The sequence below is a fragment of the Desmodus rotundus genome, chromosome 7 (assembly GCF_022682495.2).
Source record: "Desmodus rotundus isolate HL8 chromosome 7, HLdesRot8A.1, whole genome shotgun sequence".
Classification (NCBI taxonomy): domain Eukaryota; kingdom Metazoa; phylum Chordata; class Mammalia; order Chiroptera; family Phyllostomidae; genus Desmodus; species Desmodus rotundus.
The window spans coordinates 20,229,981-20,254,455 of NC_071393.1; the positions used below are offsets into that span (position 1 = coordinate 20,229,981).

General features: G+C 48.9%; 3 protein-coding genes across 6 annotated transcripts in view; 1 reads left to right on the forward strand and 2 right to left on the reverse strand.

Moving 5' to 3' along the window:
• Nucleotides 1-14,444, reverse strand: part of HIRA (histone cell cycle regulator) — a 75,153-nt gene extending 60,709 nt beyond the window's left edge. Inside the window, exon 1 of one of the 2 annotated variants that reach the window (XM_053927747.2) lies at nt 14,150-14,444. In XM_053927747.2, coding sequence (XP_053783722.1) covers nt 14,150-14,186 — 37 coding nt within the window. In that variant the 5' untranslated portion in view covers nt 14,187-14,444. The remainder of the gene's footprint in view (nt 1-14,149) is intronic. The other variant, XM_053927744.2, reaches the window with a different exon arrangement.
• A 70-nt stretch (nt 14,445-14,514) lies between these two features.
• Nucleotides 14,515-18,247, forward strand: MRPL40 (mitochondrial ribosomal protein L40). Of its 2 annotated transcripts, none has more exons than XM_045192689.2 (4): nt 14,515-15,295; nt 15,747-15,830; nt 16,776-16,934; nt 17,813-18,247. In XM_045192689.2, the coding sequence occupies exons 1-4, from the start codon at nt 14,844-14,846 to the stop codon at nt 18,135-18,137; spliced, it is 1,020 nt and encodes a 339-aa protein (XP_045048624.1). In that variant the 5' UTR covers nt 14,515-14,843; the 3' UTR covers nt 18,138-18,247. The 2 variants fall into 2 exon arrangements, with proteins under 2 accessions (XP_045048624.1, XP_024412921.1); XM_024557153.4 differs by having other exon boundaries at nt 15,154-15,388.
• Nucleotides 16,883-23,074, reverse strand: C7H22orf39 (chromosome 7 C22orf39 homolog). 2 transcript variants are annotated; one of them, XM_053927749.2, is made up of 3 exons: nt 22,799-23,074; nt 22,497-22,664; nt 16,883-19,690 (listed from the first exon to the last, which is right to left on the reverse strand). In XM_053927749.2, exons 1-3 carry the CDS (start codon nt 22,820-22,822, stop codon nt 19,427-19,429), a joined length of 456 nt encoding a protein of 151 aa, XP_053783724.1. In that variant the 5' UTR covers nt 22,823-23,074; the 3' UTR covers nt 16,883-19,426. The 2 variants fall into 2 exon arrangements, with proteins under 2 accessions (XP_053783724.1, XP_053783725.1); XM_053927750.1 differs by having other exon boundaries at nt 19,554-19,911.
• Nucleotides 23,075-24,475: the final 1,401 nt, after the last annotated feature.

The window sequence follows — 24,475 nt, forward strand, 5'->3', positions numbered from 1 at the left end:
CCTGGCCCCAGGACCTTCGGTTTGGACTCCCGTCTCTGGGCCTTCACACTGGCCAGCTCACTGGGCACGTCTGATGGGCACATCCATGAGTACGTCCTGCTGCAGTGGAAACCTGGGGAAGCGGAGGCCTCCGCCCACTGCATGCCGCTCTGCAAACACATCCCTGCACAACCCAATAATACTCGGTGTGAATAAATCTTGATACATTTGTAATTAAAAATGTAACATGGAAAAATTTTGAAACATTTATTAAGTGAACAAAGTTACAAAACGATATTAAAATAAAAGGTGGGTGTAAAAGACATGATCTTATATGCAGAAAACCCTAAAGATTCCACAGAATAAACAAAGTTAGTAAAGTTGAAGGATATACAAGCAACAAACATCTGTTTCATTTCTGTATGTTAACAGTAAAAAAGTAAAAGATTAATAAAACAATTCCACTTAAAATCGAGTCAAAAAGAAAAATTACTTAGAAATAAACTTGACGAAGGGGGCCAAAACTTGTACACTGAAAACTAGAAAATGCTGCTGGAAGAAATTAAAGAAGACACAAATAAATGAAAAGACGCTCTGTGTCCATGAATTAGAAGACTTTATATTCAGATGCTACTAATTCCCAAAGCTCTATAGATAAAATGCCATCCTATGAAAACTATGAGGACACTTAGAGCAGAAAAAGAAAAATCCACCCTAAAATTCATATGGAATCTCAAGGGACCCCAAATAACCAAAACAATCTTGAAAAAGCACAAAGTTGGAGGGTTCACACTTCTTGACTTCAAAACTTCCTACAAAACTTCAGTAATTGAAACAGTGTGGTCATGGTGTGAAGGCAGACATACAGACCAATTCCATAGAACAGAGAGCCCTGAAATGAACCCATGCATGTGTGGTCAAGTGATTTCTGACATGGTTAACAAGGCCACTAAATGGGAAAGGACAGTTGGTCTTCAACAAATGGTGCTGGGAAAACAACGTCCACATGCAAAAGAGCGGAACCCTTCCCTAACCCACACACAAAACTGAACTCAAAGTGGACCCAAAGACCCAGTATAAAACCTAACACTATAAAGCTCTTAGAAGAAAACATAAGGGAAACGCTTTACAACATTGGATTTGGCAATGATTTCTTAGATATGATACCAAAGGCATTAAGAGAAAAAATAGATGAACAAAACTTCTTAAAAATTAAAAACTTTTACCCATCAAAGGATACTAAAACAATAAAAAGGCAACCCAAATGGGAGAAAACATTTGCAAATCACATATCTGATAAAGGATTAAGGTCCAGAACACATACAGAATTCCTAAAAATGACAAAAAATAAAAACTCAATTAAAAAATGGGCAAGAGACTTGAACAGACATTTCTCCAAAAAAGATATGCAAAATGGCCAACAAGCCTATGAAAAGAGCTCAGTATCGTCAACCACCATGATGAGATACCACCTCACACCCATTAGGGTGGGCACTGTCAGAGATAATGGAAAGAATAAGTACTGGTGGGATGCAGAGAACTGGAATGCTTTTCCACTGCGAGTAGAAATGTAAATGGTACAGTCACTATGCAAAACAGTATGGTGGTTCCTTAAGAAACGAAAAATAGAATTACCTATGATCCAGCATTCTACTTCTGGGCATTCATGTGTATTCAAAAGAACTGAAAGTAGGATCTCAAAGACATATTTGTATACCCACGTTCATAGAGGCACTACAATAACTAAGAGGTAGAAGCAATCAAAATGTCCATTGATGGACAAATGTATACACAAGTTGTGGTATATCCATACAATGGAATATTATTCAGCTTTAGAAAGAAAAATAAATTCAGACACATGCAACAATATGGATGAACCTTAGACTTCCGGCCAAGATGGAGGCATAGATAGACACACTGTACCTCCTTGCACAACCAAAAGAAGGACAACAACTTTTTAAAAACAAGAAACAACTGGAACGGACAGAAAATCGAACTGCATGGAAGTCCGACAACCAAGGAGATAAAGAAGAAACCAGTAGGAGGGGTGGAGACGGGAAGCCGGGTGGAGACGGGCAGCCGGGCGGAGAGGACACGCAGCAAGGCTGCAGCTGGCGGACCCAGCGAGGTGGCGGATTGTGGAGCGGGGTGGGCAAAGTTGCAGCTGGCCGGGGAGGCAGCAGCTGGTGGACCAGGTGACATACCGCACAACCTAGAGTTCCAACGTGGGGAAATAAAGCCTCAAACCACTGACTGCAAACACCTGCGGGATTGAGGCAGCAGCAGGAGAAACTCCCAGACTCACAGGAGAGCTTGTACACAAACCCACCCACTCAGGAAGCAGCACCAGAAGGGCCCAATTTGATTGTGGGTAGTGCAGGGCGTGACTGAAGTCCGGCGAAGAGTGAGCAAGCACCATTGCTCCCTATCGGCCCCTCTCCCACGTACAGTGTCACAGTGCAGCCACCTGTGGTACCCCGCCCTGGTGAACACCTAAGGCTCCACCCCTTTACATAAGAGGTGCACCAAGATAAAAAAAATGGCCCAAATGAAAGAACAGATCAAAGATCCAGAAAAAATATAACTAAGCGATGAAGAGATAGCCAACCTATCAGATGCACAGTTCAAAACACTGGTAATCAGGAAGCTCACAGAATTGGTTGAATTTGGTCACAAATTAGATGAAAAAATGAAGGCTATGCTAAGAGAAACAAAGGAAAATGTATAGGGAACCAACAGTGATGGGAAGGAAACTGGAACTCAAATCAATGGTGTGGACCAGAAGGAAGAAACATCCAACCAGAAAAAAAAAATGAAGAAACAAGAATTCAAAAAAATGAGGAGAGGCTTAGGAACCTCCAGGACATCTTTAAATGTTCCAATGTCCGAATTATAGGGGTGCCAGGAGGAGAAGAGGAAGAGCAACACATTGAAAACTTATTTGAACAAATAATGAAGAACTTCCCTAATCTGGCAAAGGAAATAGACTTCCAGGAAGTCTAGGAAGCTCAGAGAGTTTCCCTCTTTGGGCCCAAAGAAGCTGGACCCAAGGAGGAACACACCAAGGCACATCATAATTACATTACCCAAGATTAAAGATAAGGAGAGAATCTTAGAAGCAGCAAGAGAAAAGGAGACAGTTACCTACAAAGGAGTTCCCATAAGACTGTCAGCTGATTTCTCAAAAGAGACCTTATAGGCAAGAAGGGTCTGGAAAGAAGTATTCCAAGTCATGAAAGGCAAGGACCTATATCCAAGATTGCTCTATCCAGCAAAGCTTTCATTTAGAATGGAAGGGCAGATAAAGTGCTTCTCAGTAAGATCAAGTTAAAGGAGTTCATCATCACCAAGCCCTGATTATATGAAATGTTAAAGGGATTTATCTAAGAAAAAGAAGATAAAAAATATGAACAGTAAAAACGACAGCAAACTCACAGTTATTAACAACCACACCTAAAACAAAAACAAAAGCAAACGAAGCAAACAACTAGAACAGGAACAGAACCACAGAAATGGAGATCACATGGAGGGTTATTACCAGGGGAATGGGAGGGAGAGAGAAGGGGGAAAGGCACAGAGAATAAGTAGCATAAATGGTAACTAGAAAATAGACAGGGGGAGGGTAAGAATAGTATAGGAAATGTAGAAGCCAAAGAACTTATATATACGACCCATGGACATGAACTATAGTGGGGGGAATGTGGGAAGGAGGGGGTGTGCAGGATAGAGTGGAGTGAAGGGGGGGAAACTGGATAACTGTAATAGCACAATCAATAAAATATATTTAAAAAGTATGGATGAACCTTAAAGATGTTATGCTAATTGACATAAGCCAGTCACAAAAGCACAGATACTATAGGATCCCAATTATGTGAGGTCTCTAGAGTAGTTACCTTCATAGAAACAGCAAGTAGAACGGTGGTTGCCAGGAGCTGGAGAAGGTAATTTGGAGAGTTGTTGCTTAATTGGTATACACATAGTTTCAGTTTTGCAAGGTGAAAAAGTTCTGTAGATATGTTGCGTAACACTGTGAATATACATAACACCACTGACTTGTACACTTACGAGATGGTTAAGATGATAAATTTCATGTTATGTGTGTTTTACTATAACTCAAAAAAATGCTAATCAAAACGAAACCAAACATGTATCTATAAGGGAGAAAGGCCCACAGTAAAAGGCTCGAAGTTCAAACACGCCTTCCCAGGACTACTAGCCTCCCAATCTTTGGAAGGTAAGCTCCTCATCTCCCGAGGTGGGGACACAGATGTCACCAACCACCTCACAGAGCCATCTGCTGCTATTATCTCTACTATACTTTCAACCACAAAAACCTCCCAGGTCTTAGGTAAGCAATACCACAACGACATCTAATAGGTGCCAGGTGGCTGAGAGAGTCAAAACACAGCACAGGAAGGAAGCTTAGCAATCATGAAGCCATTGTCCCCCTCCCCCAAACTAAAGTAGAAGAAAGTAACAGGTATATCATTCACAGACCATAACCGCTTCTCCTGCAGCACTTTTCACATCACAATCCCGTTTTGGTACAGTCCCAATCTCTTTCTTCACACTCTTTTCTCCTCTAATTTTGCAGAACAGAGATATTCCTTAAAAGTTACCTGTAAATTGGATTTCTATAGATCATAACCATCCCTTCCACCCAGTTCCATTAGAAAATTAAGAGCAATTAAGAACCACATTCCCATTGGGTGGGCGGGGAGATCTGTTTGCTTAACAACCACCACTGCTAAGAAAATAACACTATAGTTAGTAATACTGTGTTGCATATTTGAAAGTTGCTTAGAGAGTAAAACTCAAAACATTCCCATCACGGAAAAAACAATTCTGCAACTACGTTTGGTGATGGATGTAAACTATATATTTTGTGATCATTTCACAACATGTACAAATATTGAATCATTATGTTGCACACCTGACACTAATGTAATGCATTTCAATTATGCCTCAATTTAAAAAAAAGAAAAAGGAAATAACAAACTTACCGTATTAAATGGAAAATGCACAGCAACATGTTAGCAATTCCAGTTATATGTGCAAGGTCTGCAGGGAGGCTACGCAATAAAAATACTGAATTTGTTATGGCACCAGGGATTTGGCTAAGGTCTTGAAAAATTTAGATACTTTTATAATGTGGTATGTAACAGTAAATAAAACGTGTGTTCTTTTAAAAAAGCACCAAGTCACCAGTTATATTTTTTCAAATGGTCTGAAAGACGAGTTTTAACAATGTTTTCCTTTTCACATTTTCTAATTTTTCCTAAATTAAACAAGTATTACTTTTATAAGAAAAATAATTTTACATTTTTAAATTAAAAATATCAAATCACAGTATGCTTCATTACCCGTATCTACACATATACCATAAGATGTGTCCTGGTATAATTATATATGGCAATTGTCACTAGGCAAAAATAAAGGTATGTGTCCTGTTCCTTAATAGCTCTAGGAACGGAGCCCTAGCGTTTTCAAAAGGGAGAAGGCAGAGAGGCCACCCATGAAAAGGGTTCTGGGGGAAGGCCCTGGGCGGCGGCCTCAGTTGGCCACCCTCTCTAATGGAGTCTGGGCTCGCTCTCTGCAACCGCTCCTTTCAGTCTCACTACTGATGATCTCCGTGGTCCGTGGACGGCAGCTCCGCCCTTTGCACAGCACTGGCCCTTCGGCTGGCCCTTATCTGACACCTCAAATTCCACCCTGCAACTCTACCTTTGCAGTATATCCGTACCTCAAACTTTCTGGGGAGGTACAAATGTTCTGTATCTTGAGGGGGGAAGAAATTACAGAGTGTATTTGTCAAAATCCATCTAATTGTACACCTTAGGTTTGTGCATTTTAACCTAAGTTAAACCCAAAAAGTACTGCATATGTGTACCACACACACACACACACACACACACACACACAAACACACACACACACACAGAACCCAACCATTTCTCACCAGCACCTTCACCTCCACACCACCCTGGTCCAAACCATGCTCATCTCTTTCCTGGATCATTGCAACAGCCTCTTGACAGGTGTCTCTTGCTCCCACTCCCAACCTAGTCCCCAGGCAGAGCGAGGATGATCTCTCAGACCCAAGTCAGACCACATTACTCCTCTGCTCCCATCACAGAGAATCAAAGCCTTCTAACGGCCCATCAGGTCCTCCCAGCCAGTCTACTACTGTTCTTCCTCTGGCCTCACCTCTTGGTGCTCTTGCCCTTGTGTTGCTCTGGTCTCACTCAAATCACAAGAAATCCTTGTTGTTCCTCAAACCCACTAGGCGAGTTCTGGCTGTTCTCTCTGCCTGGAATGCTCCTCTCTCAGATGGCTGCCTTCCTCACCACCATCAGGTCTGTTCCAAGTGTATGCTGTGGTACCCTGTCCAGGTCCCCTCCCTCTAGGAATGAAGCACAATCCCTAGCTGTGGGAGTGTTGACAGCCTGTGAAAGCTCCTGGCCAAGTCCTTCTCCAGGTGGGACCTGCCCTCAGCAAAAGAACTGTTTCACCCAAAGTCAGGCCCCCTTCCCTGGACAGCCTGTGCTTGACTGTGGACCTGGCAGTATAAAAGGCCTGAGCCCCTCACCTCAATTCAGGATAACTTCCAAGGGCTATCCCAGCTCCAGAGCCCCCCATAGGGTCAGCTGCAACTTTTGTTGCACTTGCATTACAACTTAACTTCTCCCTATCCAGTCTGACTACCCTCAATCCCCTGCAGGTATGGATCCCAAGAGCACTCCCTGATAATTCTACGGCTTGCAAAATTCTCCAGCTCAGAGTCTGCTTCCTGTGACAGGGTCTTCACTCACACATGACCTTTCCACTCAGGCTTTCCCAAATCACCCTATTTAAAATTCTCCCACCCCTAGCCCAGTACTCCTCATCTCTGGCTGCTGTTTCTCTCCACACTCACTGGCCTAGTGCTCATGTTTATGACGTCTGCGGTTTGTCTCCCCAGTATGCTCCCCTCCTACGCCTCCTTTTCTGCTTATACAGGAGTCCCAGAAGACAGCCCTCCCAGCCTCACTGCCTAGAATGCATCACAGGCTGCTTGCTCCTCAACAGGTCCCGGCATGCAGGTGGTTCACAGTGTTGAGCCCTGGGACACAACTGGCACTCATTGCTGGCTGAATGTATGGATTTATTGAGTGCCTCTGTGTGCAGGCCCTTCCACTGGAGGATGCAGCAGCTCAGGAGTCTGCTCCTGGCCCTCAAATGAGGCTTGCTGCCTCTTCAGTCTGTCCCTCAAGGGCGGCGGGGATGGTCAGCTTCTATGTGACTTGGGCTGTCCTAGGTTGGTAACGCATCAAGGCAGGTATTGCTTTTAAGAACAAGTTTTGACCTAAATGGCTCTTCTTTTTGCAAGTGTTCTAAACCATTTGCTGTCTATTCTGTTTCATCTACTCCCCTTCCTAAAATAGGAAGCTCTAAATCATAATATATAAATAGGCTCCTTGGGTAAGCACTTGGACACAATGCTTCTTCCCTCACCACTGGAATCCCCAGCAGGTTTTTACAAGACAATCTGATCTATTAGAAGTGTCATCCAGGATGAACAGGAAGTTTGTTGAAGCAAATCAGCTCTGCCAGCTAAGGGTAGTAGACACTGGGCTGCCCATCTACCGGCCACATTCTAGCAGCCTTCCTCCAGTACTCAACTCGTTTGACATTTACTGAGTGCCTACTGCGGTGTGTGCCAAGCACTGTCCAAGGCCCTGGGAATAGAGCACGAGCAAAGACAAAGCCTCTGCCCTTCAAGAGCTTACTTTTGGTGGGGAGGTCTCTAGCAGAACCTCGATTTTAGCCAGGTCTCTACCCCTCCCCTATGTAAGCCAGCAGGCAATTGTGATTGGTGTAAGAAAGTGCAATGAGGAAGCCTCAAAAGTCCATGACTGGAGCACAGGGCCCTCCTTGTTCCTGAAAGTATTCTGTTGATACCCCATGACTGGCGAGCTCTTGAAAACCAAGTGCCAGAGAAGGTTTGCCAATCACACCTGAAGGGAAATCTGCCAGGTTAGAAGGCTCAGGGCCTTCTAAATGGCTACAGAAGCAGCCAAAGGACAACAATATTCAACAACAAGGGACTCCAGGTACCACATCGCACCACGTGGTTTTTGAAAGCTCTTTCCAAGGAGGAAAAGGGTGCTCAAGCTCTCCATGGCAGAGGTGCCCAGCACAGGGATCAACACTTGGTAGTTAGAACGAGCAAGCCTCTGGCTGGAGTCTGGCTGTGAATCCTAACTCATCCCTTTATACCTAGTACAGTTCTGGGGAGGTCACCTCATCTCACACAGCCTGTTTCCACCTGCATGTTACGGATCTCTTCTTTCTGCTGCAAGTCACAGAGAATTTCAAGGGTAATCTACATATAACAAGTCCCGAGATGGGTCAGCTTCTGGGTGCATTAGTTTAGCAGCTTAAGGAACCACGTTCTTCCACCTTCCACTGCTGTCATCCTTAGTGTGAGCTTTGTCCTCATGATCACAGGCTTGAAGTCCAGCGAATAAAGAATCGGGTAGGAAGAGATGTGTGAGCCGATTCCCTAGGAGCCCCCAGCAGACACCCCTGCCCAGTCTTACTGGCTAGAATGGCATCAAATGCCTGTTCCCCAACAAAGCTCTGGCACTTACCACATAACAGACTAGGCTATCAAGACCTGCCCCTTGCAGCGTGGCCTGCGGAAGAGGGCATACACCTGAAAAACGGTGGGATTCGCTGGACAGGAATAGGGGCAGGCAACCCGCGCAGTGTTTGCAATGCTCCCTTTCTGCTATTTAATAGTGTGGATACTGCCGATGGCCCCACTCGCCTCTCTTAGGCTGTTCGTCCTGGCATGATAATAAAATGTGTTTGTATCAATTTTTGGTCCCAGGGCCCATTCCAGACCTATTTTTGACATGCTAGACACCTCTGCAGGCTACAGGCAAACACCCTGCATAAACAGGACAGCTTAGCAACCTCTGAGGAAAAGGAAGGGTCAACGCAGGCAGGGCCCTCTCTCCATGATCACTGACAGGGCCCAAGACCAGTGCAATTGGCAGCAGGCCCATCAGCGGCCAAAGCCAGGTGCTGCCCAGAGGTCCTTCCAAAATGTAAACTACAATTCTGCTTGTGAAGTGAAAACATCTTTTCAACCATTTCTTAGATAAAAACAAATGTTTAAGAAAACCCAATGTTCTAGCCCTCATTCTTACTCTTTCTCTAGCATACTAAAGAAATAAACTCAGAGAGGGACTCGAATCTACGCTCACCTGCCTCTTCTCTGTTTTCAGGGGCCATCCATTCCTTACCTCCACCACCACTGAACTCCATGTCTCTCTCTTCATCTCTCCCCAAAGCCCAGGGAACTGCCTCTTAACTTCTCTGGGGCCTTCTGGAGACACACGATGTTACATGCATCGTCCTCAGAAACCTTAATGTGCCCCACCCCCAGCCCCCTAGAAGAAAGCCTAAGCTTCTATCAAGGCGCTTAAGGCTCTGCCTACCAGCCCCATTCTCTCCCCTCACTTGCGCAGCCATGCACTAACATGCTCCGTCTCCTCTTAAATGCTCTCCGCCCTCCCTGGGCCTTTGCTCCTGATGCTCGCACAGCAGCAGGGCTTTTTCCACCATCACAGTCCTGTGGTCAAGGATCAACCCAAGGGCATGCCACAAAGCAGGCTGCCTCCCTGGGGCCATGGCAGTGCACACATCTAGCTCTGGTTTCCCTCTGCCCTGCATTCTAGAATGTGGTGTAGATCCCTCTCTCCCACCTACTGCACGGCTTTCCACACACAGGGTAGCACCATGTACCTCTGATCCCCACAGAACTTTTCTCTAGAAGGGTTCAATGTCTGGTTCATAAACCAGTGAAAAATCCATGTGTATGTTATCCAAGTTTTCTTCTAAATCCTCTTCAGATGTATTCCGGTTATTTTGTTAAATTACCTACTGTCTTCAGGCAGAAGTCAGTGACAGACAGTATAAAGAGAGCTCACATTTCCTGAGCCTTCCCAGGTAGCAGGTGAGGCAGGTGTTATTAGCTTCATTTAACAGATCAGGAAAAGAGATCAAAAGAACCTTCCCTGACACATTTGATGAGCAGCAGAGCACGGAGACTCGAGAACAAGACTGACTCCAAAATAAAAGGCAAAACTCTTGTCCTCGAGACACAACCCAGTTGGAATGATGAAACAAATACATGGAAAGGCAAACAGCAATGAAGATGCTCTTATCTAGAGCGGGGCTTCTCCACGTCGGCACTTCTGACTTATCGGGCCCGACAATTCTTTGTTGTGGGAGCAGACGTCCTGTGTGCTGCAGGGTGCTCAGCAGCAGTCCTGTCCTTTACCCACTAGATACCAGTGGCTCCCACCCTGTCAGGTGTGAAAACCAAAAATGCCTCCAGACACTGGCCTGCTTGAGAACCCCTGATCTAGAGCAACTGCAAGGCTTACTTTAACAACCGCGGCGATGACAAAGTATCACCATTAGGGTCCCTCCCAGCCTATTCTCAGAGGCAGGTCTGCAGTGCCCCCGCAGCAGCTGTGCAGGGCCTTTCCACACCCAGGCCTGACTTCCTTGTTGTACCATCCTCCCCGCATTTCCCCTTCAAGCAGACTTATCTCTTTTCACTCAGATGCAGAATATGTCTCAATAGGATGCCTTAAAAATCCTTTCTGGAATGAGACAGGGTAGGGAAGAAAAATAATGCAATCACAGGACAAGAGAGAAAACACACCACACTGCAATGTGATTAACTGACAAATTATCCCATTATTGAACATTTGCCAAACACCGTTCACAACACTGCCATCTGTGTGAGCCAGAGGCCAAAGTGGGATGAGCGTTCTTTTAGTCCTGGTCCTTCTGATGAGAATGGGCTTCACAGAAGAGCCCAGCATGAGCACTGTCTCCCAGGGGCAAGAATTCCAGAAAAACTCTCAGGAACAAAGGGCCAGGGATGGGAAGAACCCACTTCCACGAAATTTCCTAAATACAAACTACATTTTTCTACAACCAAAAACCCAATTGCTTTCCCCTTCTGACCAATACACAGTCATAACCTAGCTAAGAAATGAGCCTATTTTAGCCAAACCAAACCCAAAATTAAATATATAAGGAATACTGTATCTAAGAACACAGAGTAAAATATGTGTGTGAATAATGCCTGGCACCTAACTTCTCTATAAGTTATAAGTATTATTAGCTCTTATTATATACCTTAAGGCACTTGTATAGTTTGGTACGGGGTGAAATGATAGGGGTGAGTCTTTATATTTATTCAACTTTACAAGGTCCAGAAGTAGAATTACAATCCCAAGAATTTACAGCTAACAAACTATGGCCTCTCTGATTCCATATTCAAAGCTCACTTCACTCCGACAGGACAACTTCAAGACTTATTAACTTACCGATCTCTATAGAATAGAGATTCTCAAATGGGGGTGATTCTGGCCACTGGGGGACACTGGTAATGTCTGGAGACATTTCTGGTTGTCACAACTGGGGGATGGGTGCCACTGACACCTGATGGGCCAGGCATGCTAACATCTTACCTTACACAAGACGGACCCCAAAACAATTGTATGGCCCAAAATGTCAACAGTGCTGCGGCTGAGAAACCCTACCTCACTACTAGAGAAAAGGTCTCACTACTATTATCAGCCAGGAAAATGAAGTCTGAAAGAATGGCTACACCTCAATATATACTTCACGCCTTGCCTTAAACGTGCCTTATTCCAGCCACCCTTTCCACCCTGTCTGAAGGGATCCTATCACCATAGGGCAATTGTGGGCTCTCTGCTCCTTCCCTCTTTGACTCTCAGACACCAGGAAAAGTACGTTCAAGCCACAGAACAAGTCAGGAGACATAAATGCAGAGACAGGTAGCCAGAAAGTGGTATGATGCACTCTCCAAAGCCCCATGGTCATTCTGGTTTGTTAATCCAAAGCACCCACCACTCTGGCTTCTGGCTAAGCAGCTTCGGCCCCCAGCAGCCCTCACTATTCACTTGTTTTTAAAGGACTGCTCAGTGGGACTGGCCAGCGACCCAAACCGTCGGCAGGTCCTTCAGGATTGTAGTAATTCACCCTGACGGTTCTTCTGAACGCTTGATGAGACAAAGGTTGATTTCAGGAGATTAAAAAAAAAGGAAATTTAACAAAGAACGAGTTTAAAAGAAGTGAAACCCCATCTAGCCAGAGTCTCAATTATTTTATTATGTCTTGCATTTTATAGTCTGGGGTGCACTTTTGAGTCTACCTTCCCAATCACATACCACAATTACATTGTGAAGAAGGCAGAGCAGAATCCAGTTCCACCCTAGGACCATGGAGAGGCCACAGCGACAAGGGGCCTGGGCCTACTGCTCTGCCCACTCTGCCAGGCTAGGGTGTCTGGCTGCTGGCTTGACCTGACAGCAGACTCTCTCGTCTGTACCTAGACAATCAAGTGAGCACCCTGACCTATGCTTACGCAGCACAGAACTCGTGCTCTATGAAGGAGCTTATCACAAAGTTAGAAATTATACGGCAGAAGGTCGAAGAGACACTGGAGAAGGGTTGACTGACTATACACACAAACTGATCTAGGAAAAAGTTCTTATTTTAAAATAAAAATTCCTTCAGATCTTCACTTACACACCCAGTTCATAATGAAATCTTTCCGTTTCTGATTCACAAGCACCAAAATTTATAATTCCTGACCGACTGCCCAGTTCTCCAGGGAAAGCTCTGCACACTACACATCAAGAAATGCTCTTGCAGATCAACACAGAAGTGAAATAAAGTTCCCAGCTTTTGCTTTCACACTCAGTAAACCTAGCTGAGTCTTCATAAATTACAGAAACCTCAGCTTTCTTATCTGTTTTAGCCAACACTTATCATATGCCCTGAGTGTGGCAGGGAATACAGAGGGAAATGAGGCAGTTCCCACCCGGAGGGCATATGGAAAGTACACCCACAGGGACAGAGCTCATCTAGTGGAGTAACTCAGGAGCAACGGTAACAAAAGGAAAAGGTGACCTCACCTTGGCCCTGAAAAAGGAGAAAGGTATCACACAAGGAGAGGGAAAGGGAGAGCACTGCTGACTGACAGCTGTTCTGCTCAGTTGCAGTAGAGAGCAACCCTGAATCAGGGTCAAAACCGAAAGGCTACATGTATAAAACAGACAAAAGCACCTACTACTCTACTTGCTCTAAAAGAAAGCTGGAGCTCCTTCTGGTCACACTGCAAAATAGAAACGAGGAACAAGGCAGAATCGGGGTGACCTTCTGCCTATCAGTAGTCAGAGACAGGCTGGAATCAGGGCCACAGGCCTTACGCTGGGGAGTGCTCCTGGACTTCAGTGCTGTCAGCGAGGGGCAGGGGGCTCTCTCCCCCCGTCTCCCTGGGGGTGGGAGGGTAAAACCAACTCCTGTAGTTGCCACCAAGGCAGAAGAACTATGACAGCACTGCTGGTTACCAAAGGCTTCTCTGTACCACACAGTCTGTTCTCAACCAGAGGCCTGGAAGAGTCTATTCCTCCAGGGGGTGGATGCATTGGGGCGCTGCCGCAGAAGTAAGGAAGCCTCTCTCCTAGAACATACTTGTATCCTGTTGGTCCCCACCCAAGTCACCCTGATGCCCCAGCTCAGCACAGACGTGGTTCCATTGGCTGGGGAACCTCGGCCCTGAGCCATAGTCCCCCAACTGGGGGGCACTGTCACCAGCTCCGAGCCTCAGCCTGGGCAGCGACAGTCTCTCCAGCATGGCAGAGACTTGCAGATTTCAGGTGTTCACCCTGCCAATGAAAGGCTACAAGGGAGGCTGCGCCCAGGTTTCACACATCGGACCATCTGAGCAAATCCTGGCTGCTGCAGACGAGTAGCAGGACCTGGCTGGCGCCCAAGGGCCGCTCCCCAGAGCCAGGCCGCGGCGCCTCCACGGACCACGGGTGGGCGGTCGAGGGTTCAGCGAAAGTGCTGGGTGCACTGGCAGACTTCGCCGCAGCCAGGCGGAGCACGTGCGGGGACTCGCCGGTCTCCACGCTCCGAGGACAAAGTCCGTTACCTCCCGCCCCGCGGCTCTGGCCCCGGGCACAGGCGTCGGGAGCGAGGCGGGCAGGGCCTGCGCGCGACTCCGACCCGACTCCGGACCCGGATCCGAGGCCAGGCTCGGCCTCCCGCGACCCCTGCGTTCACTTACCATTGTGGTTGACCCAGGTCGGCTTCAGGAGCTTCATTGTTCGGCCGCCGCCGCCGCCGGGCTGAGGCAAGAGCCGCGTCCTTCAACGCGCGCGGGCCATGGAGCCACCGCCGCCGCTTCCTCCCGCGCCGCCTGCCTTCCAGCCGCCGCCCGCACCGCGCCCTCAGTGCCGCCACGCCATCGCCGGCTCGCGCCCCAGGCCGCTGCCACAGCCGCCCCCCGCGCTCGGCCGCCACCGCCGCCGCCACAGCCGCATCCCCTGCGCCGCTCCTCCTCCGGCAGCTCCCGGGCAACGCCGGAAGTCACGGCTTGCACCTGCCAAATCGCCCCGGCGGGAAACCGCTCCCCACGCGGACGGGGCCGCCCAGGCTCCTCCGCGGGTAGGGGCAGCGCAGGGCGGCTCCGCTTCGGGTCCAGCCTGGGCGCAGCAGCAGAAGAGGGGGACGGAGGAGGGTCGCCTGGGATCTCGGCGGGCGAGCGGGGCCTCGGCTTTCAGCCCAGGCCGGCGGAGCCAGACAGGGTCGGAGTGGTGTGGACCGCCTCCCTCCAGCTCTACCACGCTAGTTACGAGTCCGACTAATTAACTAGCTTCCGTCATTCATCAACACGCGTTTATTGGGCACCTCGCGAGCGCCGTGCCACGTGCAGCCACCGGCGGGCGGCCGCGGTCCCGGGCTTGCAAGGATGCTGGGGGATGAGCCAACCCTGGGGTGGATCTGAGGGAAGGTCGAGGTGGCGCGTTTATTGGAAGACTGGGGATCTTTTTCACAGACGTGGACACTTAGACCTGGAGTGGAGGGATAGCCCCACGGCCACTTCGGCAGCACCGCGGGGTCTTGGCCTTCGCAGGGGTGCAGCCCGACGAGGTAGGGTTGTGACGTTCGGAGTCGCGACGCAGGACGGAGGCAGAAGAGAGGACACACACGGGCGCCAGAAGCTAGGCGCTCAGGGCGGGGCAAGGCGCTCAAGGCCCCGCCAGGCGCGCAGCAGCCCACCGTTCGGGGCGTGTCCGCGCGCCGCCACTACGTCTCGGCCCGCCGAGTGTGATCCGGGGCGCGCGGATCGCGACCCAGGGCGGAACTACGGAGTGTGGATAGACTGCACAGCCGGACCGTATCGCGAAGCACAGCGGGACGGACCGCCGAGGTGCGCGCAGTGAAGCAGCCCGTTGGCTGCCTTAGAAGCCATGGCTGCTGTGGTGCTGGGAGCTACCGCGCGCGCTCTGTGCTCGCGGTGCTGGTGAGTGCGGACCTCGGACCCGACGCGGGGTGCCCGGGGCGCACGCGGGGTACTCTGCATCAGCTAGCACAGGCCTCGCCTGCGCTTCCTCCCCGGCTGCCCTTGTCCACGGATATCTAAGAAGGTGGCTGATCACGCCTCTTCCTGTGGATGAGAATTCTAGGATACTGGCGAGCAGGGACTCTGCAACTGCTTTCTGGTGTGAACCAGAGATTTTGAAAAATCTCTTACATTGACCTTGCTGTCACATCTAGCAGTTACAAGTGCCTTAGGTTTTGAGGGCAGTTAAAAAGAAAGGGGAGGTTGGGTTTGTTTATTGGGGGAGAATCAGATATTTATACATACTCTTATCTTTCAGGCGACCTGGAACTTGGCAGACACAGATTAGGAACACCCACCAGCGAGCTTCATTGTTGTCCTTCTGGGAACTCATTCCCATGAGGTAAACTTAACTGGGGGTCTGACCTCTTTGGGGGTGTCAGCAGGAGATAGATATGCACTTGAATAAAACAAAGCAAGACTAGTCTTTGTTTTACAAAATTAATAGCCTACAAAATTTCTCAGTTAAATTTAGCTAGGTGTTTTAATGTCTTTTCAACATTCTCTGTATGGAATACTGCTGTGGCTGTAATCAGAAAACAAAAAATGTAAAAGTAGTTTAAACAAAAATTTAATTAACTTTGAATGGATTCTTGTGTCTTTTAAAGGGCAAAGCATAAACTTCTGTTTCTCCATGGGCCTTCCATTTCTGACTCCCTGGAGAAGTGAAGGGAAGTGTGAGGACTGGTTTTTCCACCTGGAACTCTGAATGCTTTCTAGGGACTTGATTCAAGAAACCTGGTCTGGATGCTAGATGATTTGATTATTCCTAACAGTAAATTAACACCATAGGAGATGCATTCCTAAGTGTAAATCGGACTTTCGTTAGTACTCTAGGATGGGAACATTAAGAAATTCTCCAGATTTTAGATTTTAGTAACATTTTAGTCTTACTGAAATCATTCTTATAAATCACAAAACCATTTAAGATGTGAGTAATTAGCTTCTAATTCATCAGTTTGGCATTTTCACTTTTCAATGCAAACCCAAGGCACACCTGTACTGCAGCACTAAAGATGAGCACTTCCCTTTCATTTACACCCTGATACCCCCTGAAGCTTTTCCGCCCCTTCCTGGGTTGACAGTGCCCACACAGTTCTCACGAGGACCCTGGGGTGGAGGCCATCTCCCTGCCACACTCATTTTACAAGGTCGGGATCATGTACATACAGGCCACTCCCCAGTGGAGGGCTCGGTAGAAGCTTGGGGTACTTTACCTAGTGCCGTGTGTCTCAGGATGTTTGTGAGACTGAAGAGGAAAAATTTTAATGTTTGCTTTATCCATTAGAGCAGAACCTCCGCGGAAGAAGAAGAGGGTAGATCCTAGAAAAGACCAAGCTGTGAAAGACCGTTTGAAAAAGAGGATCCGACGACTAGAAAAGGCTAGCCAGGAGCTAATTCCCATCGAAGATTTTATTACACCTGTGAAGTTCTTGGATAAAGGGAGGTAAGGGTCCTCTCGGGTTGAAGTCCTCAGGGCAAAGGAGTTCATCACCTAAAGGTGGTTGTACCTGCAGTTCCTGCCAGTGATGGGAAGGGGTCAGTAGGCTTGGGCTGACTTGGCCCTGGGCTGAGTCCTTTTCTCCTTGATTATGTCTCGCAGGAGTTGGAAAACATTCCTGGGTGGTGCTCTTGAATGGCTGACTGTGGGAAAGAAACTCAGAGTAACTGTTTGATAAGCCAAACCAGATACTTGAGTGAAGTTCTTACCAGCACTGCTCAAAAGTTCACAGTTGCTCTTTTGCAAGAGGTTGTAGTTGTGATGGACGACTTGGGCCCCGGGCCTGCAGGCGCTGCCCATCCTGGTGGCAGAAGACCATTAGCCTCGTGCTTTGTGATGCACAAGCTCATAGTTGGGTTGCGTGTGCACAGGAGTACTGCCTTACGAGATACATGTTATCTATAAAGTAGCAGCACCTTGCCGTGCAAGTGGGACACTGCAGGTGTCATTTGGTACTCTGGGGCTGGTAATAGGCTCTTGACTTCCTGGGATTTTGGTGTCTGTTTTCATTATACCGTTTCATTTTTCTCCAAAGTCCCCTCTCACCAAAAGTAGTCTCTGCCTGGGGAAGAGGAAGTGCTATCATGGTCTCCTCCGAGAATCAGTGTCTCTTATCTGCAAGTAAAGCAAATGGTACTGGCTCGTAGCATCAGTTGCAGTTGCCATCACATTGAACATTCCATTCCTCAATTTGTCCCAAACCTTCACTTCCTTTCATAAGTTCCTTCTGTGTCTGGCAGAGAGGATGCATGGGCCATAAGCAGTCACCCAAACTTCCTGGTTAGTGCCGCCCAGCTCACACCTTTGGATTTGTGTGTTCCCAGACAGCGGCCTCAGGTAGAGCTCTCCTTTGAGGAGGCTGAGCGGAGAGCTTTGCTTTTGAAGAAGTGGTCCCTGTACAAGCAGCGAGAGCATGAGATGGAGAGGGAAGCCATCAAGTCCATGCTTGAGGCCCAGCAGGAAGCTCTGCAAGAGCTGAAACTCATGTCCCAGGAGCTGCATGAGGAGGCCATCAAGCGGGACCCCAGTCTGTTCCCCTTTGAGAGAGAAGGGCCAACCTACACACCACCAATCTCCAACTACCAGCCCCCTGAAGGCAGGTACCACGACATCACCAAGGTATACACACAAGTGGAATTCAAGAGGTAGAGCTGGAGGCAGCTGTCTGAACACTCTGCCCTTCAGAGCCAGAATGACTGGGGCTCAAGTCCGCGTGTCACAGAATGAGGCATGCTGAAAATAAATGTAAGTGTAATCAAGTGTCTCTTTGTTTTATGTTAGAACCAAAATGAATTCATCTGAGGATGGACAGGGGTGAGAGGTACTGCCCTTCCTCGCCAGGTATTGGGGAGAGGATGACCAAACCTTGACCATTGCCCCCCAATAAAAAGGAAGATTTCAGTCCTGTGGGGCGGATGCCCCCAGCAGGAGGCACAGAATGATCCCAAGAGACAGAAGTGAAGGATGTGCAGGCTGTGTGCGCTGTGTTGTCTGCACGGGTGGGCAGAGGAGAGGCAGGGCCTTCACTGGCAGGACAGGCAGAACACATGAACTTCTCACAGCAGCAGCAGCAGGGCCAACTTCTCATTTTGAGCTGGGAGGGAGGCTTAAGAGGGTGGAGCAGGCCAGGGACACACTAACGAACAAAGCTGCTGTGACCCGCCAGAGGGTGGTACACCTGGGGCTGAGGACTCTTACTCCAGTACTGTTAGTCTGGGATGGTGACTGTATTAGTGTGCTGGGGTTGCCAGAACAAAGTGCCAGCCTGCATGGCTGACAAAGACATTCCTCACAGTTCTGGAAGCCAGAACTCCTGTGGTTGAGGTACCAGCAGGGCTGGTTTCTCTGAAGGCCCCTCTGGCCTCTAGATGGCCACCTTCTTGCCGTGTCCTCACATGGTCGTCCCTCTCCAGCCATGTTGGATCGTGGCCCTCTTTAATGACCTGGTCGTAACACCTGTCTGAGTACATCAGCTGTGAAATGTAACAGTCCCAGCAGCTAAACCATTGATTTAAATTTCAGCTTCTCTTTGAAATCTAACGTGTAAAATGGCCTTTGACATACTCCACATTTTCTAAAAATGACCAGGGGAAATATTAAGTGGACCACAATTCCAGGTTTGGGTTTCTTCAGCCAAGAATCCATGAACACTTTTTATGCAAGGTGGTGTGTTCTTAGCTGTGTGCAGTTCTTAAAAACCAGAATCTCACCTCCTGTGAGCCTAGGAGGTGCAGCATGCCAGTCCAGAAGTACGCCCCACCTGTGTCTGCAGAGGATCTGAGCCAGTGGGCCACAGCCAAGTGTGAGCACCGTGGCTGGCCATGCTTGGTCCTCACCAAACCAGGGCCAGGTCAGGTGTTCATGGCAGCACAACCATTCAGTTCCCTCATTCTGACCCCTCTACGTGTCCACAGGGGTCACAGCTACCACTCAAGACTTCACCTGAGAATTCTAAACCTCAGGATGACCATCTGCTGTGCTACTGTCCCCCTGGGAGGTGGGAGGGAAGAGCACGAGACAGCCCAACCTGCCTTCTCACAGCAACCTGCAATGGTCCTTGGCTTCCTGGAAGCTGTGCAGTGGGCCAAACTGTCTTCCAGAGCGTGGCAGCAGGGGGCACCCTGAATGCAGGTGAGGGCTGGGCAAGTAGCCCCGGGGACGTGGCGCTCGGTGTTCCAAGCCAGGCAGAAGCTCCCAGGTACCTACTGGAACGTTTGGGCTAGTCAGAGTCCTTAGGGTGGCATACAACAGCCCCACTTGAAGCGGACCAGAGGAAGCTGTGCAGGGGTGCTTGTCACTTGTCTTTCTCCTCCTGCGGCAGAGGGAGATGCCAGTCTGCAGGGGGGCTCTGCCTCGGGGTCCACACCAGGGTGTGCTTTCGTGCAGCCTGGACTCTCCTACGCTCGCTCTCACAGAGGGACCGCTGTGCAAGGGAGACCCTGGTCACTTCACACCCCACATGCCCTTGTACCTCCCTCCTCATCAGCAACCTCCCAAACACAGACAATATATGACACACACCACTCCGAAACTCTGCTTCCATCTAACACACCCTGGCGATTGTTCCACATTAGCATGCACATAGCTAGAGCATACTTCCTCCTGCGCTACTGTGAGAAACTACCATTGACCCTTGAACAACATGGGGTAGGGGTGCCAACCCACCACACAGTTGAAAATCTGTGTACACCTTCAGTAGGCCATCTGCACGCGCAGATGCAATTGTGGGTGGAAAAAACAGTTGACCTCTGAACAACACAGGTTTGAATGGTGTGAATCCACTAAAAAAATCCATAATAAGTGAACCCATGCAGTTTAAACCCATGTTGTTCAAGGGTAAACTCTACCGTGTAGATCACCATAATTTGAGGAAATTTCACAACTATCTTCTCCGGGGCCTCAGGGCTCGATGCCTTCGGTTGACCTAACAAGATTCCGCTGCTAAGGCTGCTTGGGAGCTGAGCTGGAAGAGGAGACAAGGGTCTGAAAGAGTGGCCAGAGGAAGGAAGACCAAGCAAGACACACGTGTCCAGGGAGCCCGGGATGGGCGAGGAAGAATCCAGACCACAGATGCCACTCTCCCCAAAATAAACACAGGACAGTGTCTCACACCTGTGACAGGGCCCCCTGGTTAGGTGCCAGGAGCTGTGCTGGCCTCTTTACCCATGTTAATTTCACAGTTTTCTTCTTAAGCTCTATTGTCTCAAGTAGATGTTTTTGTTCTTGTTTAAAAAGTGATCAGAAACCCAAAGTAGAATATGAAACACTCCCAGACCTTCACCCCCAAGGTGGTTAGCAGCTTCCCCAACACATGTTTAGGCCTAAATTTTAGAGCCATTACATGTTTCCCTAAAGAGGGAATAATCTTCTAGTGGCTAGTGTGTATTTCCTGCTTTTTTCACCGAGGCATCTTTCTATGCTAGGATATGTTAGTAGCTATTGTTTTTAACCGGGATATGTTACTATCTGTTCTTTAATGGCTATGTAGTACTCCACTGTGGGAGAAGTTATGTAGTCAAATGTCTGTTTTGCACTATCATAGTTACAAAGTGGCTATTTTGAACTTCTAACTGTGTTCTGTTACCCAGTTACTTCCCTAATATGAACTTCTAGAAGTAAAACGGGCCATTTGACTTTAGATGATCAGAACACCGGACACCACCAATGCTGCACAAGGACTCCTGCCTCCCCAAGCTCCTGTGGGTGACTTCGGCTAGGTAGAAACACCACCCACTCTCGTTTCAACTTCTGTGCCAAGCCATGGGGCTTTCTTTTTGAATGAATGCCTTCTTTGTGTCTGTTGCCTATTTTTCTACTCTAAAATCATCCCCATTTTTCTTACTGATACATAAGAGCTCATACATATATAAAGGTTACTAAATCTGTTGCCATACAGGCTGCAAGTTATCCTTTCCATATTTTTGGACTTCCACTTACTAGGGACTGGTCACATTTTCTTTTATACAGTAGCTTGGTTACCACATCAGTTTGTTTGTTTCAATAAGAAGATACACTTAACAACATTGAAGCATCCACCAGTCCTTCAGGTTCCCCTTCCCCAGGCAGCTCCCCAAGCACCCTCACAGCTTCTCTCCATCTTCCCACCCACAAGACACCATAGTACTCTAGACCAGAATGTAGGTGCTAGGGGGCAGGTGCTCTGTTCTTATCACTCCCGTATCCCTGAGAGTGCCCGGCAGGCAGGATTAAATATCTGCCGAATACATGGGCAACTAAAACCACCTCCTGACTGGTCTCTGTGCCCTCTATAATGTACTCTCCCACTCTGGCAGCCAGACCGATATTTTAAAGGTACAAATCAAATCATGCTTCCCAGCACATATTTAGGCTAGAATCTAAGGGTGTCCAATCTTTTGGTGTCTCTGGGCCACACTAGAAGAAGAAAAGTTGTCTTGGGTCACACGTTAAATACATTGTGACATGTAATCACAAAAAACATTCTCCTCGTGTTTTACGTAAATTTACGACTTTGTGTTGGGCCGCATTCAGAGCCACCCTGAGCCGCCTGAGGCGTGCGGGCCGCAGGTTGGACACCCCTGAATGCCCACCAGGTGTCTGGTACCTCCCCAGCCTCATGCCTTACCCTTCTACAGCCCACCCTCCTTCTGCTCCACGCACCTGGGCCTTGTTCCTCTGGTTGATCCCCTGAGGCTGTGAGGGCTGCTAAGGCTGGTTCCTGGTTTTTCAGGACTCAGCAATATCAACACCTTTGCAGGTAAGGGAACAACCCTATCACCGTTAGAGGATCCTCCTCTCTTTCCAAACCAATCTACCCTCCCCTCTTTTCCTTCAGTGTCTGAAAACCCAGTTGATAGACTGATTTTTGGTATTTCTTGAAAGTAAGAAAACACAAAAAGAGGGAGGTCCCGGGCAGTGCTCTTTTCCAGAGTCCCGGGACCTGGAACGTGGGCGGGATGGCCCACGCACTAGGGCTCCCCGACGATCCGCCCAGGCGGCTCAGCGCCACCCCCGGCATCCCGGGCGCACCTGGGCCTCTGCGGTCCGGCGCTCCTCCCATTCGCGGCAGCTGTCCAGGTCGCGTCGCCATTGCTCGCAGGCCGGCCGCTCGCCGTGGACGTAGTAGTGGTGCAGGAAGTGCCCAGCGCTGCGGCAGAGCTTCCACTCCGCGCGATAGGCTTCACAGGGGCGCGGCGGCTGCAGTGAGAGGTGCACCTAAGGCGGAAGCCGCTGTGCCGCCCACCCCGAACCCTTCCCGGGAGAGAGCTCGGTTAAGCCGGTCACACGGTCGGACAAGGTCCCTGCAGGTCCCTGGTGTCCACCACACTTACCCGCCAGCCGGCGCCCTCAGCCATGTCAAGGCGAGTATCGAACCCTCGCCTTCTCAGCCCGCTAGCCAATGAAGATTGATTAGGCCGCCACCACGTGAGAAACCGAGGAACTCAGATATGACGATTTAAATCCTCGCCACCTCTTTGAGATGCGCCAATAAACAGGACATCTGGGTGGGGCGGCCAATGACAGGCGTGGAAGGTGGCGCACGCCAGGAGGGGCGGAGCCCCGGTGAACCGTGGGAGTGTCTGCGGTGAGAAAGCTGGGCCCGGAGCCATCGCAGGCACTGAGCTGACAGACCACTGCTGGGCAGGCGTCCCTGGCTGCACAGCCACTTTAAGTTGGCAGTCTCTGAAACCACGTGGGCAAGTTCTTTTCAGCGGCTATTATTTTCATAAGTCTCAAAGATCAGATTTATTGTCGTAATCACATATTGTGCCATAACTGTCGCGAACCTGCCAAGTCTACTGCTGTAGTGTCCAGAGGACAGAGATGAGCTCACAAAATAATCGGGGTTGGCTGGGGATGACATGTGTTGAGGGTTGAGTATCTAGGGTGCAGGATGACCTCCTGAGGGAACCCAAGATGGAAGTGGAGGCAAGAAGGGCTTTCTGAGCAGAGGAATGGAGGCTGTGAGCAGCATGAGATGCAAGTCCAGAGGCAGCTTGTTATGATTAGCGGCGAAAGCTTTTCCGAGACAGGAAGCCCTGCAATAGCAATGCAATGGTTCTATGACTTCTGCAAACCCATTCATGCGCCTGGCCCTTGCTGGGCCCCTTTAGGACTGAGACTGGGTCAGACTCCCTGCAGGTGGCTCAGGAAGTTGCAATTTTATCAGGAGTCCTGCCATGGGCTCACAGACCAAGCTTGGAGAAGATACTGTGTGACAATAAGGCTGCAGGCTGGGGTATAGCAGTAATGACCAGGACTTTTGCTCCAGCTGACCCCACTGTGTCACCAGATCCATCAACTGGGGTCCACCCCTGTCCCAGGCAGGAGAGTGTGTCTCCAGCAAGAGAACAGTAGTGATTTCATTGGATATACAGTAGGTGATGCTTAGTTAAGACAAAAACCCAAGGCCAGCTTTCTCTATTGTGCATAAATGACAATGTGTCAGGCTGTGGGACCCTGACAGTAGAGGCTGCCTACCCAGCATGGGCTTCCATGTCTGCTGGTGAAACTGAGACCCCTTAAGTAAAAGGTCAGGTAGGTCACAGTAGTACTCCACATTCATCACCAGTAGCGTCATTTTGGGTCACAGGGCCCAGTCCTGTTCATCATGACAATCTTTAATGCTTATTCACTGAGGTCACATGGATGGGCCCTGAGGCTCATGTCCTGGAGTGGTGCATCCTCTCCTCTTCTGAGTGCTTGGGGGAGCCCTGTCCAGAGGACCCCTCTGCCTACAAGCAGGAGGAGACCTGGTACAAGGTGGAGACACTGCTGGGCCTGACCATCCCCACCCCTGGGGTCAGAGAGCCTCATTCCTCCCTACATTGTCCAGGGGAAGCCCCCAGAGCAGCTCTTTTCCAACAGCAGGACGGAATGAGGGGCACCTGCAAGCAGGCCTTCCTCCAACTCCTGGTCAGTGGCGCCACCACCAGTTCATGTTGGCACTTAATCAAACATTTAGAGGCAATCCAGGTTTTAGTCATTCCCTGTTTTTATTTGAAATT